This window comes from Pyrgilauda ruficollis, unplaced genomic scaffold (assembly GCF_017590135.1).
Source record: "Pyrgilauda ruficollis isolate IOZ18807 unplaced genomic scaffold, ASM1759013v1 scaffold86, whole genome shotgun sequence".
NCBI classification, from domain to species: Eukaryota; Metazoa; Chordata; class Aves; order Passeriformes; family Passeridae; genus Pyrgilauda; species Pyrgilauda ruficollis.
The window spans coordinates 3289667-3312109 of record NW_024530599.1 but is presented as its reverse complement, the minus strand read 5'-3'; the positions used below and the strand labels follow the sequence as shown (position 1 = coordinate 3312109).

The window sequence follows — 22443 nt, the reverse complement described above, 5'->3', positions numbered from 1 at the left end:
TGTAAGTATGGTTCAAGATTATTAAAAAAACCTCAAGACCAAACAAAAAAACCCAATGTAGTCTTCAAAATGATAAGCCACTATTCCTTGTGTTGTGACAATATGCTGTTCATATACTTTGTAGGTTAAAAATTAGTCCATGGTTTTATTTCCAAATGCCCAAAATTATGAAGGATATGAGATAAAACATGTCTAGGGTTCAGAATTTCACCTCCAGTCTCTTAGGACACATGAATAAAAGAAACTAATTTCAGGACGGTTCAACAAGCTCAAACTGGATAAACTAGTATTATTGAGTGCCTGAGCATACTATTGTCATTAGACTGGGAGGGCTGAACCATTTCTCTCAGTAAGAAACAGAACTCAGTTTAGCAAAAAGCCCATTAATTCATTTGTCATTGTTTTGTCTCTCTGGGGTAACAGGAAAACTGTGTGGTGGCATGGGAGTTGTACTGTGTGGACAGCACAGAAAGAATTACGAGTCACTGTTGACAACTTAGGTGGAGTATTTCCTTTTTTTTTTATTGTAAAAGCTGTTTTTCTCCTGCTTTATAATGCCAGCCAGAGGGTCCAGAGCTTGAACGCATTCTGTTTGTTGCGTAAGATTTTATCATGCCAAGAGCTAATCCTAGGAGGTCTGTGGCTTGTATTCTGTTAAAGGCGACAAATGGGTTCTTGCTGTACAGAGCTAGTACAGAATGATTTGGGGGTTTGTTTGTTGTTAGCCACATTAATTGTAGGTCTTTCATATCATATGGCTGAGTCTGAAGATCCTCCCTCCTGAGTTTCACCGGCTTTTGGAATGAATGAGCACTGACTGCCGTTGAGTCGTAGCCAGATGTGCTGAGGGATCCACCAGTCCACTTTGATGCCTTAGTGTGAAAAATCATGCCAATTCGTCCACAAGTAATGATGAAAAAGTGCAAGTATAGTCATCCAAATATTTGTGAGTTCAGTTCCAAATGAGCCCTAAATGTATTATATTAAAAAGATAATTTCTTCTGATTGCCAAATGTAATGAAGGTAAATAAAACTGCACCACCTTTCCTTTCATAAAATCTTAAAGTAATGAGAGAAATTTAAATTCTTCTGTCTTGTATGCAGAACCTTTTCTCTCCAAATATTTCTGCCACACTCTTCCTGCTCCATGGCAAACCCACAAAACCACAGGGCTGTAACGGCTGTGCCGACGTTTTTGAGCTCCAGCTCAGCCCCGAGCCAGGTCGGGTGGGACAGAGCCAGTCTGTTACACCAGCCTGGTCTGCAGCCCAGTTCTGTGCTTTGTCTGCTACATCCAGGCATTGTAAGCATTTGACCAGTGGGTAAAAATTGGGATTATTCCTGCCGTCCTTGTTTGGATTCAGTATGTTCCTGTTATAAACGATTCTTTGATAAAGTCCTTGATTCTTTGAATTAGTCTGTGCAATTTCTAATAGAGATGCCATGGGTGAGTGTGATTATAATGCACACTGCCTTTTGTCATAGCAAACTTTTAAGAACTTTTCTGAACATGAATCAATATTTTGTGCCACAGCCAGGATTTAATTGTTCCTAGGGTTGCCTCTGTATGCTGAACGCTCAGTTATATAGTCAGTTTTACTTATTTCCAAAATGCTATTTTGGGCATGTCTTAACTAGATAGAAGATTTTTATTTGCTTGCACAACCTAGAGAGACAGGGAGTGAAAGTCGTGACATAATTCTAAATATATGAGATGTCACTGCTTAATGAAAGTCTGAAAATGCCACACAAATGTGATTTCCTCCTCTATTTTGCTGCAAATTACGATCGGTTGAGGCAATCAGGATCAAATTTGAAGTCTCTAAATCACGTTCCTATAAATGATACCAAAATGCCTAAATACAATAATGAAAATGAGAATTTTTTGTCAAATGATGTGCATAGCTGGTTTACTTATGCTTGAATACAGTGAAATTTAAATTATTGCAGTTTTTGATTTTTGTTTTTTATGGCTTGGGTTTTGGGGTTTTTTGGAGGTTTTTTTTGTTGGTTTGTTTGGGTTTGTTTTTTAACCCGAGGGTGTATATTAGCTCAAATGTATGTAAATTAATAAAATAAATTTAAAATCTTTACTTATTTCATCAGTCAACATGGAAAAATGATATGTGTCATAAAAAGTAATGGAAGGGAGTAACCATTGGCAGTTAATCGAAGTGTGTACCTGCTTGGTGAAATTAGGTGAAAAACAAGGAGTTTGGAGTTTCTAGGAATACCCACAGTTTTCTATGTTGAGCTTGTCTCACAGACAATCAAGTTATGCCAGAGGAAGTCAACAGTTGGTTTGGCAATAGAGAAATCGTGTGCCCAGAGGTACCAGTAGACAAATGGGAATTTCCCCTTCTCTTCACTCCGTTTTTTGTTAGACTGTCCCCTGGTTTCTTCTCTTCCCATTCTTCCTGCCTCCTGTATCGCTGTCTGTAAGGGAAGGAGAAAGGCTCACAGAGAACCTGGCTGTGGTTGCTACAAGGTTTCAGTTACATAAATAAGATAAACTGCAGAAATGCCTTTTTTTGGGTGAACATGTAGAAAGTGGAGAGCCCCCCCAGTGCGCCCTAGGGAAAGGAGATGCGTGATCAGCATGACGAGTTGATGGAGGGAAGATGGGCTGCATACACGGTTGCTTGATAAGAAATGTTTTTATTTGCTGATGCATGTCCGTGGGAGATCTGGTGTCCCTGCTCAAGATGTGGAAATGAAATCTGAGATAACCTCTGTTGTACAGCAGATTACAAATGGGAGGTTGGAAGTACGGCATGGTGAAAGGAACACTATCCAGATGGCACCATGGTGACAGGCTTTATATCAAGGAGCAGCCAAGACAAAATAAGAGTGGCTAAGAGAGGGTCTCTGAAAATCACTGATGCCTGTTACAGATGTAATGTAACTCTCTCTTTATGGGGAGAATATATTTGCATAAATTCATTGATCAATGATTTTGCTAATCCTGCCGTATTTCAGGCATGTCTTTGCAAATTGATGAACATTTCTATCAGTCCTTGGTCCGGATGCCTAATTATGTTACATATTTAGAAAGATGGATTTTTCCCTTCCTGGAGCATATGTAGTAGTTGAATGCTGTGCTCATTCTCCTTCCCTGCCCCATTAGGTTGGAGGGTTTTTTCCCTTTAAGAATAGCCTGGAGCCATACAGGCTGCAGAACTTACCAAGATAAGAGCAGTGGCAGGTTAGAATTATTAGTTTCATGAATCACTGACCAGTATGCTTTTTGAGGAAGCCCAGTTTTATGGGTCGTGTCGTTTAAGCCTGGTGCTGCAGTTGCTGCTCCGAGAGATTCCAAAGTCAAAACTCCAGGAGATACAGAGATTTCTGGTGCCCCTTCTCTCCCATGATATTAATTGTTTCATTTGCATGCTCTGCTCATCTTGTGACCTGCCCTTCCTCCCCTTTGACTAATACAGTTTCTTCATCAGTAATACAAAAGATGTAGAACAAGCATTTTGACTGTTGAAAGTCAAATGAATGTGAACGACTTAATCCAGGGGACACTCAGCTGTGTATTTCATGCTGATGTGCAGCTCAACACCTTAACCAAGAGCTGAGCTGAAGACTAGGAGGGACTAAAACTCCTTGCTGATAAAGTTGAGGTGATGACACACTTCTGAGGGAACATGACGAGCTCAAGGTGGATGAGCAGTCATTTTATGCTGTACTTTGCAGTTCATTGTTTCTATGACTCCCCAAGGCAGCCGGATGATGATGCTCCGGGAGCTGGATGTGGTTCTGTTGGCACCAGTGCAGCCTCTGTGCCTGGGGGGAGGCTGCATGTGTGTGCATCACAGGTTCCTCTGATACCACTGTCAAATACCCTGGGATATCCTCAGCCCTCCTGTGACACCGAGGTCCAGAGCTGGTGGTCTGTGTGGGAACTCCTGCTTCCTCTGGGCTCAGTCACAACAGCCAAAAATGATCAATACAAAAACATTTCAAAACACATAACTGTTTCCCTTCTTTTTTTCTGTGTGCAGCTAAAGGCATTGTTTGTGACCAGTAGGGGGGTAGATGGTTTGTCTTTCTCAGAGGTTGCTTTTGTCCCTCTGCTGTGCTAAGTACAGCATAGACAAAGGCTCTGAGCTGTAGCCAGTCTTTGTTCAAGGGAGGACCCAGAAGCCTGGAAAGAGAGAGTAAAACTGTTATGGTAGCTCTGAATACAAGGATTGTTGAGCTCCCAGTTGAAGCAAGATGTCAGATATTTTACCTTAAACTGTAGCTGCAGGGACCAGGGTATATGCAGGGTACATATTACTGGTATTACCCAGTATTTTTAGCTAGGACAATAACATTGTGCCTGTAATAAATTAGAAATCAAATCAGTAATACGTAGACAGCTTGGAACTTCTTGGAAGTGAAGTAGATAACTATATCTGCACCTGAAAAAAATGCATTGGTAAAACCTGCTTCTGATCTAAAGATCAAATAGTGTCTTATTTCTTGCTGTTCAAAAGGTTATGCATGCAGTGTAGGTATATATGTGTGTATATGTGAGGATGAGAGCATTTTAAAATTAAGGTCAAATCAAGAAACATAATTTTTAAAACTTAAAAGGTAGGAATAAGATTAATATTGGTTAGATTTTATTTATGTAGCTTATCAAGTCCCAGGCTTGGGAATAAAGAAAATTTAAACGCTGCTTTTAGGATGGAAGTATAAAATAATGTCGAAGTCATTTGATGACAAATAATCACTATTTCTATGTTAATTAAGTTATCATAAATGAAGCCATTTCTTGTTAACTGATTCAATATTTTTGAAGCAGCGTTACATTTCTTTACGTTTAGAAAACGTCCATTACATTTCTGTTTTGGGGTGAATAATCTGAACGCATTGGTTTTAGTCTTTACGAGCGATGGATGGCCATGCTTGGGACGTCTGCACATCCTTAGGAACAAATCTAAAAATGCTGTAAGACCATCCAGAAACCTTAGTTATAACGTACCATGTTACTCGAGTGTTTTAGAGAAAATAGCTCAGTCAGTTGAAAAAGCATCAATGGCTACATAAAGCCATTGATGGAAACAGCAATCAGTTTTGCCATTAGTTTTTTTTAATTGTTTGCACCCCCCTTGTCTTCTCAGCGCTGGTGGGGTGAGGACTCTTGGTCTGTAAGCATCAGACTGTCACTTGGAGTGGGCTTTATTTGAGGGTAAAGAGAAGAGAACACAGCGCAAGCCAGGCTGATGGCGGTGCTGGAGGGGTGAAGTAGCACAGACTGGGTGAGGTCTCTGTTCGCCACCAGAACCTTGGGTTGTGGCTGACAGCAGCAGGGCTTTGCTGGAGAAGGGAGTGTGGGGCACATCCCTGGTTCGTGGCCCCCAGCGCTGGACGTGGCCGCTGCGATCGATAAATTGCCGCAATGCAGCATCTCTGCGACGGCGCTTTGGAGGCCACAGAAGCCCCCGTTGGTGCAGGAGGCGGTTGCGGGCTGGGCGGGCTCTGGGGAGGGGGAGCCCACGCTGCAGCACCCACGCTTCCTACTGGCTCCTTGGGCAATTCCAGTGGTGTCTTAAAAGGGTTGGGTCCATCTCGCCTGTGAGACATCCCGTCTTCCCTTCCGCGGGAAGGGCGTTAGGAGCCAGGTGTGGCACTCCAGCCGAAACGGGTAGGACAGACCCTCCACAATGGCAGGTATATTTTATTTTGGGTGCATGCTGAGAAGTGGTCATGTGTGGAGAACAGTAGTCTCCTTTTTATTTAGCTGCAGCTCGCGCTTGTAGAATATTCCTGAACAGATCATGGGTGCGTCAAACTTCTTCTGTGTATATTTTATTTTGTGCTTTTTCTCTGTGGACTGGATGTAAATGAAACACTGTGAGTATTTGCTGTTCAGATTGTTATGGTTTCTTACCTGTATTGCATGAATATAAGCAGGTATTGCTGCTTCTCATGGGTAGGTGGACTTTTGGAGAAACGTAAAAATTGGAAAGATAGGCATTTTTAAACGTATTGACCTTTTTCTTGTGTGGTAAACACAAGCAGTGTCTAATTCCTTATTAAAATAAAATCCTGATGGAAAGCAGATCCCTTTCCAGCTTTACCAAGAAACGTAATTGCCCTTGCCTAGAAACTACATGTAGTCTTTGTTCTTCCAAAGTGTTTCTTTCCTCTAAAAATATAAGTTTTCCTTAACAACTGCCCATACATGCAAGTTTAAATTCACAGAATGTGTGTGTCACACATTCCCTGTTTCATTCATGTGGATTTATACTAGCCTGTATTTTAGCCTTAATTTCCAGCATGGATGAATTGCAGATAGGTGCATGACATACCGTTAGAATATAAAATTATTCCACAAATACCTTTTCAGTCTCTTGCACTTTGAGGAGACAATTTTGGCAGTTAAGGTGAAGTGTTCTCTCTTTAAAAGATTTTCTTGTTTTCCTTCCTCTGCTGTCCAAAGCCAGGAACTGGCTGTGCGGTTCTGTGCCGCACCATGGCCATTGTCCTCTCGCTGGAGCTATGGAAGATCTCTTCCTGCTGCTCTCTCCCAGTGGGAATGCCAATGGCCTTGGGAGCTGGGGGGCAGCTGAGGCACTGAGATCAGAGTGGCTGCTCTGGCCAGAGCAATAAGGTACATTATTTTGCCTGCAGGACCTGCTGGTTCTGCTGTTGAGAGAAAATTGAACCCAGGGATTTTGGCAGCTCCCTCTCTGTGGATTCCCATTGCCACTTCTCACAAGGTGTTGGTAGAACCTTTTATACCAACACTTGGCTAAGCTGCCAGCAGTGCCGTGTCACTGTGGGGCTGGTGGCTCGTCCCTCTTTGTTCCCAGCGGGCAGCGCGGGCCCCGCAGGCTCCCGCAGTCCCGCAGGCGCTGCCGCATTGCGGCATTCAGGTGGCCACAGGCTGGCACAGGGACCACCCCAAGGAGACTGAACATGGCCACAGAGCACCAACAGTGGGTGCAGAAATCCATTTTTGTCACTTTTCTTACCTCAGAAAAAGCAGCTAATTTTTGTCTGCCACTCGGAATGGCTTTTTGTGTTGGTGGTGTGTTACTCGGAGGAGTATGGAAGGCTGTGTTCGTTGTGGGGGGAAGACTGCAAGAATAGAGAATAGAATATAATTTTTTTACCATAAAGCTGGAGCATTAAGGCTGCAGTGTACTCAGGACAGGACAAATTAAAACACGGCTTTGAAGAATGATACCGTTCCTTTCTGATCCAATGTTAATCAATTTCTTTAGAATGTCTTTTGGTGAAGTCCTGTAAGGAAATAGGAACACGCAGCTGACTGAATGCTGAAACCTTTTATCTTGGAAATCTCCATCATTAAAAGCCATCGGCTGAACAAATGATCAAAGGTGCTTGCGCCTTTCAAATTTTGAAGTCGAACTGTGTTAGTTTGAATTGGATTGTGTTTATAAAGATATTTGAGCTTCAGAAAGGACTAATCTGAAACAACTCCTTAGGCAGGGACCTGAGGAACTGCTCTATTTTGCTGAGGAGCTGATGCAACCAGTATAAGGTTTGTATAATTTGTCTTCATGTTGTTGATTCTTTTTTATCTTTTCCGTAAATTCACTCTGGTAGGCTTTCAGACCTCTGTATGCATTGAGAACCCAGTCCTGTTTCCATTGATTTTGTCAGGAGCAGCACAGAATCCATAAACCACAGTTCCTGACATGCATGCAGTTGGGGGACACCAAGAGCCATGTTTGGTATGAGAGATCTCTGTATAACCTAAAAAGAAAAACCAAAACCAACTCTACTTAACAATGAATTTATATTAAAGTGAAATAATTGTATTGCAAATTTATTGTATTAATTCATTGAACAAGAGATTTTGCAAAATAAATCTACAAAACAAAATTTAGGGGAGATTAAATGGGATGCAATTATATTTTTGATTTCTGTGGTTCCTGCAAAAATCTGTGCCTCAATAAATGGATTGCAGGGACTAGATTCACTCCCTGCTGATATCAGCAGTGGGATTTGCTCTGACTTCAGCAGACATTGGTCTGGATATTATGACAATTGGAGTAATTCCCAGTGGTTTTAGGCAATAATATCAGCCCTGAAATTTGGTACCATAGAGAAACATCAAAACCACCCTAACGATGCAAAAGATTTACTCAGTGTTCACATAAATACTTTTATTTCTTTTAGTCCAAATCAAAATTGTGGATGTAATTGGGGCTTAGAGCCATGACACGCATTCCCAATACAGTGTACTGAAAATTGTGTAGCTTTTGGGCAAATACCTAAGAAAATTTCTTGATTCAAAAATAAAAAGGAAAGCCAATGTTTCATTTGCAATTTTTGAGTTTAGAAGAAAAACTCATTGGAGAATCCTTCATTCAAGAATAAAGCAGTGGCAGAATAATCTCAGCCTGCATTCTCTTGTCTTTGCACCAATGCTTTTATATTTTAATTCAGGCTGAATGGAATTTGTATTTTCTGCCTAGAATTAAAGTGCCATGTAAAAGATTGAAAAGCTGATTGAAACTTCTCTAAAAAGCTTTTTCAACTCTCACTAGGCATAGATGTTAGAAAGAATTGGGAGACACCACTGGTACATGTATTTTTTACAGCTGATAGAGGTGATTTGATTGTGTCGGAAAATAGCAATGTCTTTCTGTGCACAGAAAGAGCAACTTCCTCTAGGGGAAGCAATGAGACATTTTATATATGACCACGTGAATGACATTCTTGATGTAACATCTAACAAAGTACACAATTAAATTTGTACCCACTTTCTCTGTATAAACTTTATTATGTTTCATTTTACTCTATCCTGTTCTCTGCTTTATCTTGTTTTGGAATATTTTATTTATTTGGATGTTGGTTTAAGTAAGTAAATTCAGGCATAATTATATGTATGTGCATATCTAAAAATATCTATGAATGATCTATAATTATCTATAATTTATCTATAAATTCATGGCTAAAGGTAACACCAGAGAGGTTTGGCAATATGTTACCAATATCCTTAATTTTGCTTATGCTTGTTTTTTTTCTGGCTTCTTGCCCATTTCCACTGATTCCCAGTCCCAATCTCTTTGGCTGGATAACTTGCTCAACATTTTCTTCCTTCAAGTCCTCTTGTTCCCTCTCCCCTGCTCTTAACCTCAGCTCCTGAGCTTGCCCATCCCAGAGACTCCAGTAAAGGCACAGCCAGACTCCGGGAGAATTAATGCAGTAATTACAGGACTTAAGTTAATATGCCCTAAAGTCGTCACTGTGGGCAAGTGTGAGCATCCTGCTTCTTGCCAGGTGACGAAACAGGCATTTTAAATGAAGAATCTGTTATTATAATAACTCAGTTTCCCTAAAGCCTGATGTTTTTGAAAGGATTCTCACTCCTTCAAGGGTAAAAAAAAAAAAAAAAATCTGCCTTAAACATCTGGCCTTTATAATAAGCTTAAATAGTTAAAATCTGACAGTTATATGCAAATTAAAATTAGCCACAGAATGGGAAGAAGCAGGCAATTGTAGCAGTAAACACTGTCGGCAGTTTTGTGCATAATTCTATGCTAAGCTTATTTACTTTATTTTTTCCATACATTTCTAAAACAAAGGTTTTCTTCCCTCTGTATCCTTGAGATGTTCATATTTCTGATGTCAGCTTCCCAAGTTAACAGTGCTGGAACCTCTCACGTTGCTGTGATGAGAACATTTGTGAACACATTGTCAAAAGAGTAATACTAGAACAGAAACCACAAATTGGCAACCAGTTATTTTTATTTCAGTGGCTTCTTTGTGTCACCTGGAGACTATTTAGACCATTATTTGCCTGGGCTAACGTTGTGTTTAAAAATAGCACTTTTCTGGTGCCAACTCATTTTAGAGTTGGGTACAAATATTGAGACAAACCCCCAGCTGTTATTGCTTGTGCTGCTAATTTGAGGTGTCAGCTCAGAGCTCTCTGCTCCGTGGCACTGAATAAGGCCCCTTGTGAGATCATTATGTTTCCCAACAGTGCCGGGTAACGGATTAATCAGTGCAGCATCAGCTGCTTGCATTGTCTGCCCACATGGTAGTTGTGGGCTTTAACTTAAACAGTCTGTGCTGAGATCAAGGAATGGAGTGCAAGAGGCACTCGGGGCTCACCACAACTCAGAGGAGATGCAGTTGAGTTTTGGGCAGTGCCTAACAAGCAAACCTTGAAAGCTGGGGGTGGCTGCACTCAGTGCTGAGGAATGGAGTGCTAAAGCCACTTTGCTTTTTCATCAGAGGCCGTGAGAAACAGTAAATATTTAATTCAATACAAATTCCTCCTGATCTGTGTGAAAAATAGCTCTTTACAGCTATTGGAAATATAGCTCCTTTTGCCCTGCAATCTGAAAGTTAATTACAAACATTAATTATGGCAGTGTATGAAACTCAAGTCTTGCATTTATTACTAAATATAGATTTAGATTCACTTTTTGGAGCTGTTGCTGTTAGTTTTATTGGCTCCTATATGAGGGCTGGAGGGGGTCAGAAGTTGTCTGGGGCAGGCCCATCCAATGCCACTCCTGACAGGGATTCATTTACTATTTTCTTACAGGCTTCCCTCCTGGTGGCTGCACACTCTGTAACAACTCTTTTCTGTATTTTTCCTGTTCTTATTGTAAGAAACATTTTCCCTATATCTAATGAAAATCCCGCTTTCTGAAATTTGAACCTGTTACTGCTTTGCTTAACCCCTGTGTGAATGCAAGGAACAGAGGATGTCTTTTTCCTTTGCAGTGACATTTTATGTGGTTGAATGGAGGTTTAAAAGTAAGTGATGTGAAACTGAGTCTAAGGTAATGGCACTGTTAGTGCTGAATTATGCTGCTGGTCAGCTCCCAAATTCATGTTTCATCTCTGTATTTCAGACAGACCCTGAGGTCCTCCTTTTATGTGCATAAATACTGATGGTGATGTCTCATCTTGCATAGGCTCAAGAGTTTCAGTCCACATGTGCACTGGGAAAAAAAGATTCCTTCACTTTTATTTACCAACACTACACACACAGACACCTCCCAAAGCTTTGAAGCCTTGGATAAGTCATGTTTCTGGCCAGGGACAGAGTTGTGTTGTCTTCTGAGCTGCACTGGCAACTTAGGCAGACCTGTTCAGCTTTTTTTTTTTTTTTTTCCTCTCCTCTTTTTGTGCCTCACTTCACCCACTTCTGAGTAGATGTAACATTATCAAAAAAACTATTAGCACGAGAGGCTTAATTATGCTTGGAGATGCCTTGGTTAAGTCTGAATGAATTTCCTGGTCTCATTTAGTGGATGTATAGTTGCACTGGGGATAGGAGCTGGGAGCTACGGCAGTAATCTGGGAGTATGACAGTAATTCACTCCTGGGAACGTTCCCAGCTGCAGACACACCATTTGTAGCTATCCATTGCATGCACATGGATAATAATCTTGCATTAGGCCCAATTACATGGTGTTATGGACGCACAACACGGGGATTACACACCCAGCCAGGAGCACCCCGTGACAGAGCAGGGGGTAATTGGAGGAGACAGAAGGAAATGTTGGTTGTTAGTGCTCCCAGTGCTGCAGGGCCTGGCACAGCTCAGCCCCACCAGCATGCTCCCCTTGCCTTTGCTGCTCCATTTCAGTGTCTCGCTTTCAAAACCCAGGTTTATTGCAGAGGGAGTAACCCAGCACCACCTTTTCACATGTTGAGAGAGTTTTGAGTGGGAAAAGGAACTGAACATCATTGTTTAACTTAGAGTGAAGCCCACAGACACATAGAAACCTGTGCTGCCAAAGAAGGGCAGGAGTTTGTAGGATTCCTGATATCAAATCCTTTGTGTTAGAAACCTGTAAGAAATCTGCACTGCTCAAACATAAAACACATTCAAAACCAGCAATAATCTAGTGCATGAGATGGTGCCTTTGCAGATCTCTTTCTCCATTTACCTATCTGTAAATGGGTCTGAATATTTCTTTCTAACTGAGAATTTTGCAAATGCTGTAATGTCTCAAGGTCAGCCAAATGTGACATAAAAGCAGCCTGGTGTGGACTAAAACCCTGAAGGACCAGCACAGCAGGCCTCTAGTAACCATGGGAGATGCTTTTTAAGCCTTGGGGAAAAGTGTTTTCCCAATCTGAATTAAGTTTGAATTAAAATGTCTCAGTTTGATTAGTGTTTTTCTAATCAACAGCAGATGTGGAATGGGAAGGAAACCAGTACCTGTTACTGACAAGTAGCAAAGGGCATCTTCAGCATCCAAAAGGCTCTCCCCTGCCCCTTCACTTGAATCTGTTCAGGTTGAAACAAGAGGCATCACTGTGGCTATTGCACTGTACTTATGCATATTATGAAAATGCCTTGCACTTGGAAAAATGGACATCTGCTTTGTTTTTTTTTTTTTCCTTTTGTCAATGATAACTAGGATACCAAATTTTTTTTTAAGCTGGGATGTAGCAGGTAGTATTGTCATCAGTGTTGTGTTGTGTGTTAAACAAAAAAAAAACAACCCTCCTATGCATTTTCCCACTTGAAATGTGACTAGAAAACATTAGGACAGTCACTTGTTACTAAATAGTTAATGTTTCAGATATTTCGGTTGTGTTGTGTAACATTTTCTGTCAGAGGACATCCTTCTGGTACTAAACCAGATTAGAGCACGTGTTTATGTTGTCTTGAAAGTATGATTTCAGATGAAAAAGTTGACCGGCATTCTGATGTTTATTATATGCTCTTAATTATATTAATTGAATTCTAAGTAAATCTTAGTAAATCTTTGTGTGATCTGTGATATACAGAATTGAGAGCGAATATTGACCTGGCAGCCTGGGATTTCTGCTCTCTGAATCAGTCCAAGGGTCCTGAAAGGTGCTTAGAGTTTCTGAGTATTTAAAATACTTGTACTATTAGTAGGGTTCAAAATATAAGTAATTTCCTTTTTTCTCAAGGCCTCTGCCATAAAAGTTGTGTGATTTCTTCTCTAATTAGGAGTATTATTTTTTTCTGACTCTAATCAGTCCTATGCAAGGTGGACAGAGGTGTAAAGGATAATGCATTATTGAAAAAAACACAGACATGACAGTCATTTCTGGAGGCTAGTGATTTTAACATATTTACATGGAGTCTGGAATTACCAGCTCTGTGTCAGGGAACTGCAGTGGTGTTCACAAATCTGGAGCAAGTCAGAAGAGAACAAAAATGCAACTGCATGGAATTAAATTTGCACTCGAAGTTTGAAGAATTAGATAAGTAATTGTTTTCAAATCGTGACAGGATTGCAGACTGAGCACTCTTTCCTTTAGGAAAATTCTGATTAGTAGGGGCTATAAATCAGCTTTACATTTCAGAAGGAGGAAGGCAGCTCCACGTGTGCCTGTAGCCAGTTTGGGCGAGTGGCAGCGCGGTGAGTTAGGAGAGCAGCTCCTCTGGGGCTGTGAATTGCAGTCGGTGGGACTGTGACAGCTCACAGTGGTGGAGGATGTGCCACCTCAGAGACTGCTGATCTCACGTTATGCACCTTCCAAGTAGTCCTTGGAGGATCCTTAGGGCTGCTGCAGTCTGCTTCTGCTTACCCTGCAAGATCTGACAAGGATCACAGCCCAAGGTGGGAAGTTGGCTGGCATAAATAATATTGTCTGTAAGCCCAGTTTCCTGAGTCAGCATTTTGGGTGTGAATACTTCACAGGGAGAGGACTCCTGAACAAGAGAACAGTGCTTTGTCAAGGGACCTGTTGGGGTCTGGAAGAGGTGGGAGGTTTAATGCTGAGGACCACTCAGCAGAATATGTGTCCCCTTATGATGTTGGAGGAGTCAGAAGATTCTGGAATTCCTGTTTCTCACAGCTTCCTGGTATTCACAAATCTCTTTCTATGGATTTGAATTTTGGGTGGATCAGTCTGAGGCTGGATCCTTGGAGCGGCCAGCAGACAACTGGAGCATCATTTATTTTTTCCCTTCTTATACTAAAAATGCTGCTGTATTGTGTGTTCACCCCTGCCAGGACACATCTCTTAAAAAAATCATTTCTGGGAAGGAATGATGTGCATGGTGCAAAGCCTTGCAGGATGTCCCTAGAGCACATCTCTACCTGAACACATTCCCCTGCCAGAGTTCCCACTGCCTGGGAGCTGAGTGCTGTGCAGCCAGAGCAGCAGGGTTAAATTCCTGCAGCTCCAGCTGGGCTCTAGTGCAGACAGTTCACTGGCAATTAGTGCCCTTTGCAGTGTTTGGCCTCCTCTGTTCTGAAATAATTGCTGTTATCATAGATGTTTTATTGCCTTCATTATGGATAACATTTAAATATCAATGAAATAGTATTCCACTAAGTTATCTGTGCAGTAGCTGTCTGCTAGAGTTATCCCTGAAATTTGTGTGTAAAGAGAATATTAATTCAGTACTGATTTAGGATTCTTAGAAGGAGGGTTATATATTTGTCAATGAACTATGGGGAACCTTTGCTTATTTGAAAATAAGCAAGTATCTGAAACCTTTGCAAAACCTGAGCCACTCTCATTTGATATCTTGTGAGCAGAAATGCTGTGTGATTGGAATAATGCTTAGTCGGTTAAATAGAAATATTTTAAGAACTCGTAAAATATTTTTGAATCATCAAGTCATAACGGGTGACCTTTCTGCATGCAGATGAATTGCACTGGGGGACAGGGATGTGTTCTCTGCCCTCAGTGCAGAAGGAAGCTCGCTGTCACAGCCTGCTCTGCCTGAATCCAATCCACATCCTTTAGAAATCGATAGAAAAATCTCTCTTGAATTCCTATGGCCCCATTGACTCCTGTAGTGCCATATGTGACTGATTCAGACATCAGCTACGTCTGTGATTTAATGTTTGTGAGCTGACTTCACATGTGGCTTTTATTTATCACTGCATACCTAAAATCTTCCATCCCAGTGCATAACTCATTTTAAAGTAACAGGCAACCAAGGCAGAGGGTTGCCTCAGAATTGTATTTTTATGTTTACATGGGGAAAAAATGGTGGTGCAATTATAAATTCCATTTCTGATCCCTGTTTGAACTTCCCAACATGTAAAGAGCAAACACATACAGATACTGAAGGGTGGGTGTATTGATGTATATATTCATGTGCTCTCAGTGGGTTTGTTCCCTTTCTGAAATTGTTGTTCAGGCTTTTTTTGGCTCATTGACCACAAAAGACTTTGGTTCCATCACTGGTTAAATAAGGTAATGGAGCAGTATGACAGAGAGGTTCATTTTGCACCCCACCGTCTGCCCCAGTGGGATGTGAGCTGTCACTGTGACCTTCGCAGGGACTGAGGCAGAGCTTGCAGCCCTAACGCTGGTGCTCAGGGTGCCGCAGCACAGCAGAGCCCTGCAGGCTGGGAGGCACAGCTGGCAGAGGGGCTGGCAGCTCCAAGAGCTGACTTCCAGCCCTCCTGCTGAAGCTGACAGTGTTTCCTTCTTCATCTTGCCCTTTACATTTTTAGTAGGCTGCCTTTGAGTCCTTGGGTATTGAGAACCTGAATCCACAAACCCAGTGGTTTGTACACCCGTTGGTCCCAATACTTGGCTGTGTGTTCCTTGTCCAATTTTTAATATCTTTAAGTTTTACAGAGGATCTGGAATGAATACTACATGTTATGCTACAAGTTATGTGCTAAGACTGACAGGTCTTATCAGCCTGGTGTGTGAACGTGTGTGACTGATACAGATCTCTGGCAGCAGATCTCACATGCACATTCCAGATTTTCAAAACTCTGCTTTTACTCTCTCTGCTCACATATAACTCTCTCTGCTCACAGATTTGGAAAGGAAGGGTAACTTTGCTCTGTTGGTGCAGTTTGCTGTCATGGGTATGTCAGCCCCCAAGCTGGCTCCAGATTGCCAGTGCATCCATCTGGTGCAGCACTGTGCTGGAATACCAGCTCTGGAGACTACTTGGGTGCTGTCCTGCCAGGATGCAGCACAGCAGCAGCAAAACAAGCTGCCAGTGTCAGAGCTGCTCCCAGCCTGCTCCTGAGTGTGCCTGTGCAGAGCCAGGGTACCCTGCAACCTCCTGGCTTTGCCTGTGTGTGTGTGTGTCTTCCTGTGTACCCAAAACCCAGTCTTAATAGGGTAAAATCTAATTAGCTGTAATCTGCTCATGTTTTAGTTGATGGCTCTGCCAAGGGATTTCTAGGCAGAGTTGTAAAAATGGTTTTTGAATTGGCAGATGGCCAAGGAAGAGAGTTAACTCCTGGACAACTTTTCTAGAGCTTTTGATTAAATGTCCTATATAAATACATGACATTGGAGTAGCTAAGTAGTTCAGGGAAGGATGAGGTGCTGTTCCTGCTTCAGCAGATATGTATTTATGTACTCTTCAGCACATACATAAACACACAAAAGCACTGTCTTCTGCCAAAGTGACCCTGTGGAATTCTGTCCCACTTGCTCCCTGCTCTGCTGCTGTGGGCACTGCGTGTTTCAAACAGGCAGGGGCAGGTGGCCACGCTGGGACACTGAGTGGCCACCAGCCCTGTCCATTCTCATGACAAACTGGGCTACTGTATTTGCAGATTTGATGCTCTTGCAGCATGGCAATTATGCCCTGTTGAAGTACTTTCCATTTCCTGTGCTATCTTGATAAACTTTATGGCTTCTAATTTGCTGGAGAGTCATTGATATAATTAGGAGCTACACAAATGGGAGCAGCACACTCCATCAGCTGATGGTAATCTCAGTTCATTCTTCCTGAGAAGCTCTAAGGGGGTCCCTCCAGCAGCCCAGATTTTCTCTTTAGGCGCAGCTTTGACAGAGCAGCAGCAATGCCTGGGTCAGGACATGCTTTATTACAGGCTGCTCCACTCCCCATATATTTTTTCCTGAGGAAGGGGAGGATTGTGAGCCCATCCATCCTTGTATTTCTGAGGAGCAATGGGAGCTGTCTGTCCGTGTCAGCAAGCTGTGCTAACAAGCCTGAGAGAGCCAACAGCTCTTTCGGTCACAGTATTTCCAAATCCTTCAAACTGCCTTTAAATGCTGTGCCCGACTGTGATGTCCCCCCACTCAGGCTGCACCAGGTTTTCAGACAAAGTGGCAGCTGAACAGACAGGTCTGGATCTGTTCCAGTAATTGACAAAAACTCATTTTCTATACCCCTTGATACCCAGACGTGGCAAACAGTGACCTCCAGCCATCCTGATGTTGCTGTTGGTTGCTTTCCCTGAGCAGCATCTCTCATGGTATGTCACAAATTGTCACAGCTATGGGGAAGTGTGCCTTGCTGCTTGCCAAGAATTTTAACAGGTTGTTTCTGTAATTGGTGTTGGTGAAGAGATGCAAATAATTGATCATCCTATTATTCTCTTTTTTTTTCTCTCTCCTAACAGTACCCTCAACAACAACAACATCACCCGCATTCCTGTTACCAGCTTCAACCACATGCCAAAGATCAGGACTCTGTGAGTATGATCTGCTCATTTTATAATGCAATCCTGATGCTGTAAGCCAACTTTTTGGCTGTTTGTCATCTGTGATTTTCAGTCCCTCAGGCTGCCTCAGGGGCGGGGTGGCTGCAGGGCTGGGGAGCCCCTGGGGAGCCCAGGTGGGGCTGGGAAGGGGGCAGGTGCCCACAGCCCCGAGAGCCACTGTTCTGGATATGCCCAGCATTAAGTAACAGTCAGTTTTATCAAGATTTTGAATTTACCCAGAAAATAAACTGGCTTTTTTTTTTTCTCCCATGGGAAAATCCATAATGTGAAATATGTTCCAAGCTGGAGCATCAGCAAGATCGTAAAAACTGCTCAGATGGATCAAATTATTGAATTTTGTTAATATCCTGTGTTTAAATCCCATTTATTCTTTTCAAATTCAGAATGCTAATTTCTGAAACAAGGCATTTTTAAAGAAGATGAAAAAAGCATCTTTCCAGATACTTTCTGAAACAAAATGTCACTTATTCTGATGGATTTTTTTTAGAAAAGCTTCTCTTATATCAAATCCATTTGTTTTTGAGCTGCATGCCATTGCACTGCAAAAGCTCTGTTCTTTGGTAGATCAAAATACAAAGACTGTGAAATTAGACTAAGCCTTTGTATAATTTAGCCATAGCCTACCAAAACCATTTCCTTAAGTAAATTATTTCTTTAAATTCCTTTAGGGAATACACAGCTTCAGGAAAAGTCACGTCTAAACAAAGCACCCCTGTTTTTCCTCCAGATTCTCAAACTCATCCAAGATGTATTTAATTCTAATGGCAAAGAAAGGGAAATAGAAGCTAGCCTGAAAATATTCTGTGCCACTGAAAAAATACAATACTTCAGGGATGCTATGCATGCATGTGTAAAATCATATTAAATAAATTAACAGAACTGAAGAAAAATGGCTCTTACTTATGTCAATCTCTGTAAGATAACCTCTGACTTAAATTTACATTCTTCATCAAGTGGTGACATTATTAGATCTTAATGTAAGCAATTAAATGGAAATGAGATGTTTGTCTTTTAGAAGAGAATGGCTAAAGAAGATAAAGGTGTGGAGTTAAGGTTCCTGGAGTTTTGCCTTTTCTTATTCAGAAAATTTGCCTGGCTTTTCCAGATTAGCCAGTCTTGTCTGTTAGCAGAGCTCAGTGCCTTCAGTGTCTTCTGCCATTTTCCCTTCAGTTTAATTTCAGAGATGGCTTTGTATATAGCTCCCTGGAGATTTACACTGACTAATCCCCCTCTGCTGTAATTAAGAGGGGGGGGGAAAAAGAGAAGGAAAAAAAGGAAAGAAGTCATAAATAGGATTTATAAAGGGAAGCTTTCCTATTGAATTCTGAGAGACACGTTTTATAGAACATGAATGCTGCCCCACTCTAAAAGGATTGGCTGGAAATTTAATTTTGCATCTATGGATAAAAGGGCAACTTTAGCAAACTTGCATTTGTATTCATTCACCTGATGTTCTGTAAAGTCATTTTCATCAATATCAAATGACAGGTTTCAGTCTCCAAAGACTGGCAAATAATGCACAGCACCCCTAGCAGGGCAATGTAGGAATTTGTATGAAGATGCTGTTTAGGGGAAGATGTTAATATTCTCTCAAGTTTCTTGTTGGAAATGGATCTTGAATGATGTTCCTCATAGTTTGGTGAGTTTACTGTTTCCTTAAAAAATGCTCATCAATGTATCCACCTTCTCAAATAGCCTGACACTTAGATTGCTTTTTTTTTTTTTTTATGTTTTTAGTAGGAAATCCATGGTCTGAATGTTCCTTAAGTAGGGATGAACCCTTTTTCCAATCAGCTGAGGCACAATGCAGTGTGGGCAGTTTTCCTTTGTGTGTGTTTTACTCTCTGGTGAGATCCATTAGCAGGATATTTGGGGATGCTCCTGCTGCAGCTCCCTGTGCTCTGATGGTTCTGTGAATAAACAGTTTTTCTTCATGGCTCTCAAAACAATCTGCCTATTGTAGAATGGAGGAGGAAATATAAAAAGTATATTAACCTTCAACACGAGCACTCAGGGGAAAGAAGAAAAAGGGTAAAATGCCAGGAAATTTTGAAGCATATGAAGAGTTCTTTACTAAAGTCAGCTCTTCTGTGCTAAGATTTTTTAGTTAACTGTCTTTTCTGTTCTTAAGTTTCATCGATTTTTAGCCTTGATTGGAAGTGACAGGAATTAGTTTTTATTGATCTGCTTTCCTTTGCTTGAAACAGCTTTATTTATGATAAAGCATGTTCCCTCTACCTATTTGCTTAATGGTAAGTGTCCTGTTGTCTCTGCATCTGTGAATTACTGCTGAGACAGGTAATTACATTATTTCTTTTCTTTTTTTATTTATGGGTAAACTGAAAATGTGTGAAAGCACTTCAGTGTTTTTTGTGTTCCCAGGGAATTGGTTTATAATATTTTTGAAGTACTGTGAAGTCTTCTTGAGGATGTATTTATTAATATAATTATCAACAATATATTCTGATAGGCTGCTTTGTTAAATAAGGTCCCTAAATGATCTCCTCTCCAAGAAGAGTAGCTGTGCCAAAAGACAAGGAGGGCTCTGCTGAGGCAGAGAGCTGCTGGTTTGCGCTACTGAAACAGAAACCCCCAAAACCCAGATAAATCAATTTAGTGAGGGGGAAAAAACAGCTCATGGAGAACTGCCTAACCCTAACCCTTTCTGTGAAATAGTGCTTTTCTCAATCATGCCTGCATGCAGGGGGTTTAGGAAATGGCATGGGATGAGCTCAGTTCCAGAAGGAAGGAGATCCTGAGTATCATTGTTGATTGCTGTGGTGGGAAGGATGAGAATCTGAAGGCTTCAATAAAACACTGACTCTCTCAGGTTATAACAAATTCTGCCTTAGATTGATTTCTGGCTCGATGATATTTATGTATTTATTTGTTCTTCAACAAAAAGGCAAATTAATGGTTCATAACAGCTGAACATTTTACTAGAAATCCAACTTGCTGCAACTTCAATTAAAGAGCTTCACAATCTCTAAACTCAAGGTCTTCTAGCCATCCTTGTAGAACAATTACATTTTACAGTACTCCCAGGAGATTAGTGCCTTCCATCTCTACGGGATAAACTCTCAGTTCCAGATTTGTGGGGTTTTTTTTTCTTTTCCTTTATTGTGGCTGTCCACCCCAGACATACAAATCTGGGGACTGTCAGCCCGGGTGCCACTGCTGGGCTGAGCTGCTGCTGTGCTGTAAGGACAGCTCACAGACTGACAGTTCATTTCTTTGGAGCATGGACAAGGCTAAATCTGGTGCACACCAATTGTGTGCCTGTAATATTAGTGAATAATGCTTTGTCTAACCATTTCTATCAGGATTTTAATCTGGTTCATGATTTCATTTGGTGCAACACTCCAAATGCATGAGTCATTGCAGGAATGAAATAATTAATGTCCTGGACTTTTGCCTTGACCTAAAGTTTGGTGGCTATTTAAATGACCAAATTTGTTCCCTGAACCCATCATCATTTTACAGATGTGATAATGGTTCTGCAAGTCCTGGCAGGGCACTGCCCATGAGTGGGTCTTTGATGAGCTGGAAATTCCTGTCTAGATCCTTTATACTTGTGTTAAATTACTAGAGGAAAAAGAGCATTGATGAGCTTGTACAGGCAACACAGGAACAGAAATGGTGTCAATGGCCTCTGAAGTTTTATTTTGCCTGTCTTTTCCCAGAATATTCTGAGTCGGAAGGGATCTATAAGAGTCATTAAGTCCAAGTCTTCAGTGAATGGCCATACAGGGATCATACAACCCTGGTGTTATTAGCACCATGCACCAACCAATGGAGCTGATCTGGAGAGGTTCTCTCTCTCCACCTCTCCCCAAAGGATGGAGAAGAGCAAAGAATCACTCACCATCCTGTTCTTCAGCCTGATCCTCATGTTTAGACAAGCCATTCTTTGAATTCACTCAGAGATATCACATTGATGCAGTTCTTTCTGATGTGAAATCACAGACAAAGCAATTATGTGGAACAATCTTAAATTCTGCATATTTTTATCTCTAGAATGGCCAGCTGTAGGTGGATCACCATTGAACTAAATTTTTTGAAAACATTACAAATAACAGCACAAATTTATATCTGATCTTTGTATAATATTGAGGCCAGGCAAGCCCTGACTCATCCGTAAACAAGAACCTAGGGTGATCCCACTGAAGTGGCAGCAGAGAGCGGGGCAGGCTCGGGGTTGATGGCTCCCTTTGTGGGTTTTGTTTAGAAAAGCCCAGTAACTGTGGCTTTGCTGTGTGTTTTGCAGGCGGCTGCACTCCAACTTCCTGCACTGTGACTGCCACCTGGCCTGGCTGTCGGACTGGCTGCGCCAGCGCCGCACCATCGGCCAGTTCACCTTCTGCCTGGCGCCCGTCGGCCTGCGCGGCTTCCTTGTGGCCGAGGTGCAGAAGAAGGACTTTGTCTGCTCTGGTAATGCTGCCAATCCTCCCTTATCTATCTCATATCTATCTCATATCTATCTCCTGTGGTGTTTGTGAGGGTCCCCAGGACGAGGAAGAGATGAATCGACTCCATGTTCTCAGAAGGCTGATTTATTATTTTTTTGATATTGTATTATATTGAAAGAGTGCTATACTAAAACTATACTAAAAGAACAGAAAGGATACATTAGAAGGCTTAACAAGAATGAATAATAAAAAGCCCTGACTCCTCAGAATCAGACACATCTGGCTGTGATTGGTCATTAAGTAAAAACAGTTCACATGTTGGATAAACAATATCGAGACCATACTCCAAAGCAGCAAAACAGGGAGAAACTGAGGCTTCTCAGCTTCTCAGGAGAAAATCCTGGGCAAAGGGATTTTCCAGAAAATATCATGATGACAATCTCCTTTATCTATCTCTGGTTTTATGTTCCCATAAAAAAACCAGCATGGAAAATGGCTGTGTCGCTTTTGAATGCAAACAGCAGCAATCCTGTTTGTTTTTGTCGTCGCTAAACTGTATGGGAGGAGATCAAATTGTTGTTTTTTTCAGCTTTGTGAGAATTATTGGATTCCAGTTAACATTTTGGTTCTCAAATTACTTCTTCTGCTTT

General features: G+C 41.5%; 1 protein-coding gene across 1 annotated transcript in view; it reads left to right on the top strand.

Moving 5' to 3' along the window:
• Positions 1-22443, top strand: part of SLIT3 (slit guidance ligand 3) — a 467475-nt gene that overhangs the window by 263668 nt on the left and 181364 nt on the right. Inside the window, exons 7-8 of the mRNA XM_041488030.1 lie at positions 17283-17354; positions 21652-21815. Of these exons, the coding sequence (XP_041343964.1) occupies positions 17283-17354; positions 21652-21815 (236 nt within the window). The remainder of the gene's footprint in view (positions 1-17282; positions 17355-21651; positions 21816-22443) is intronic.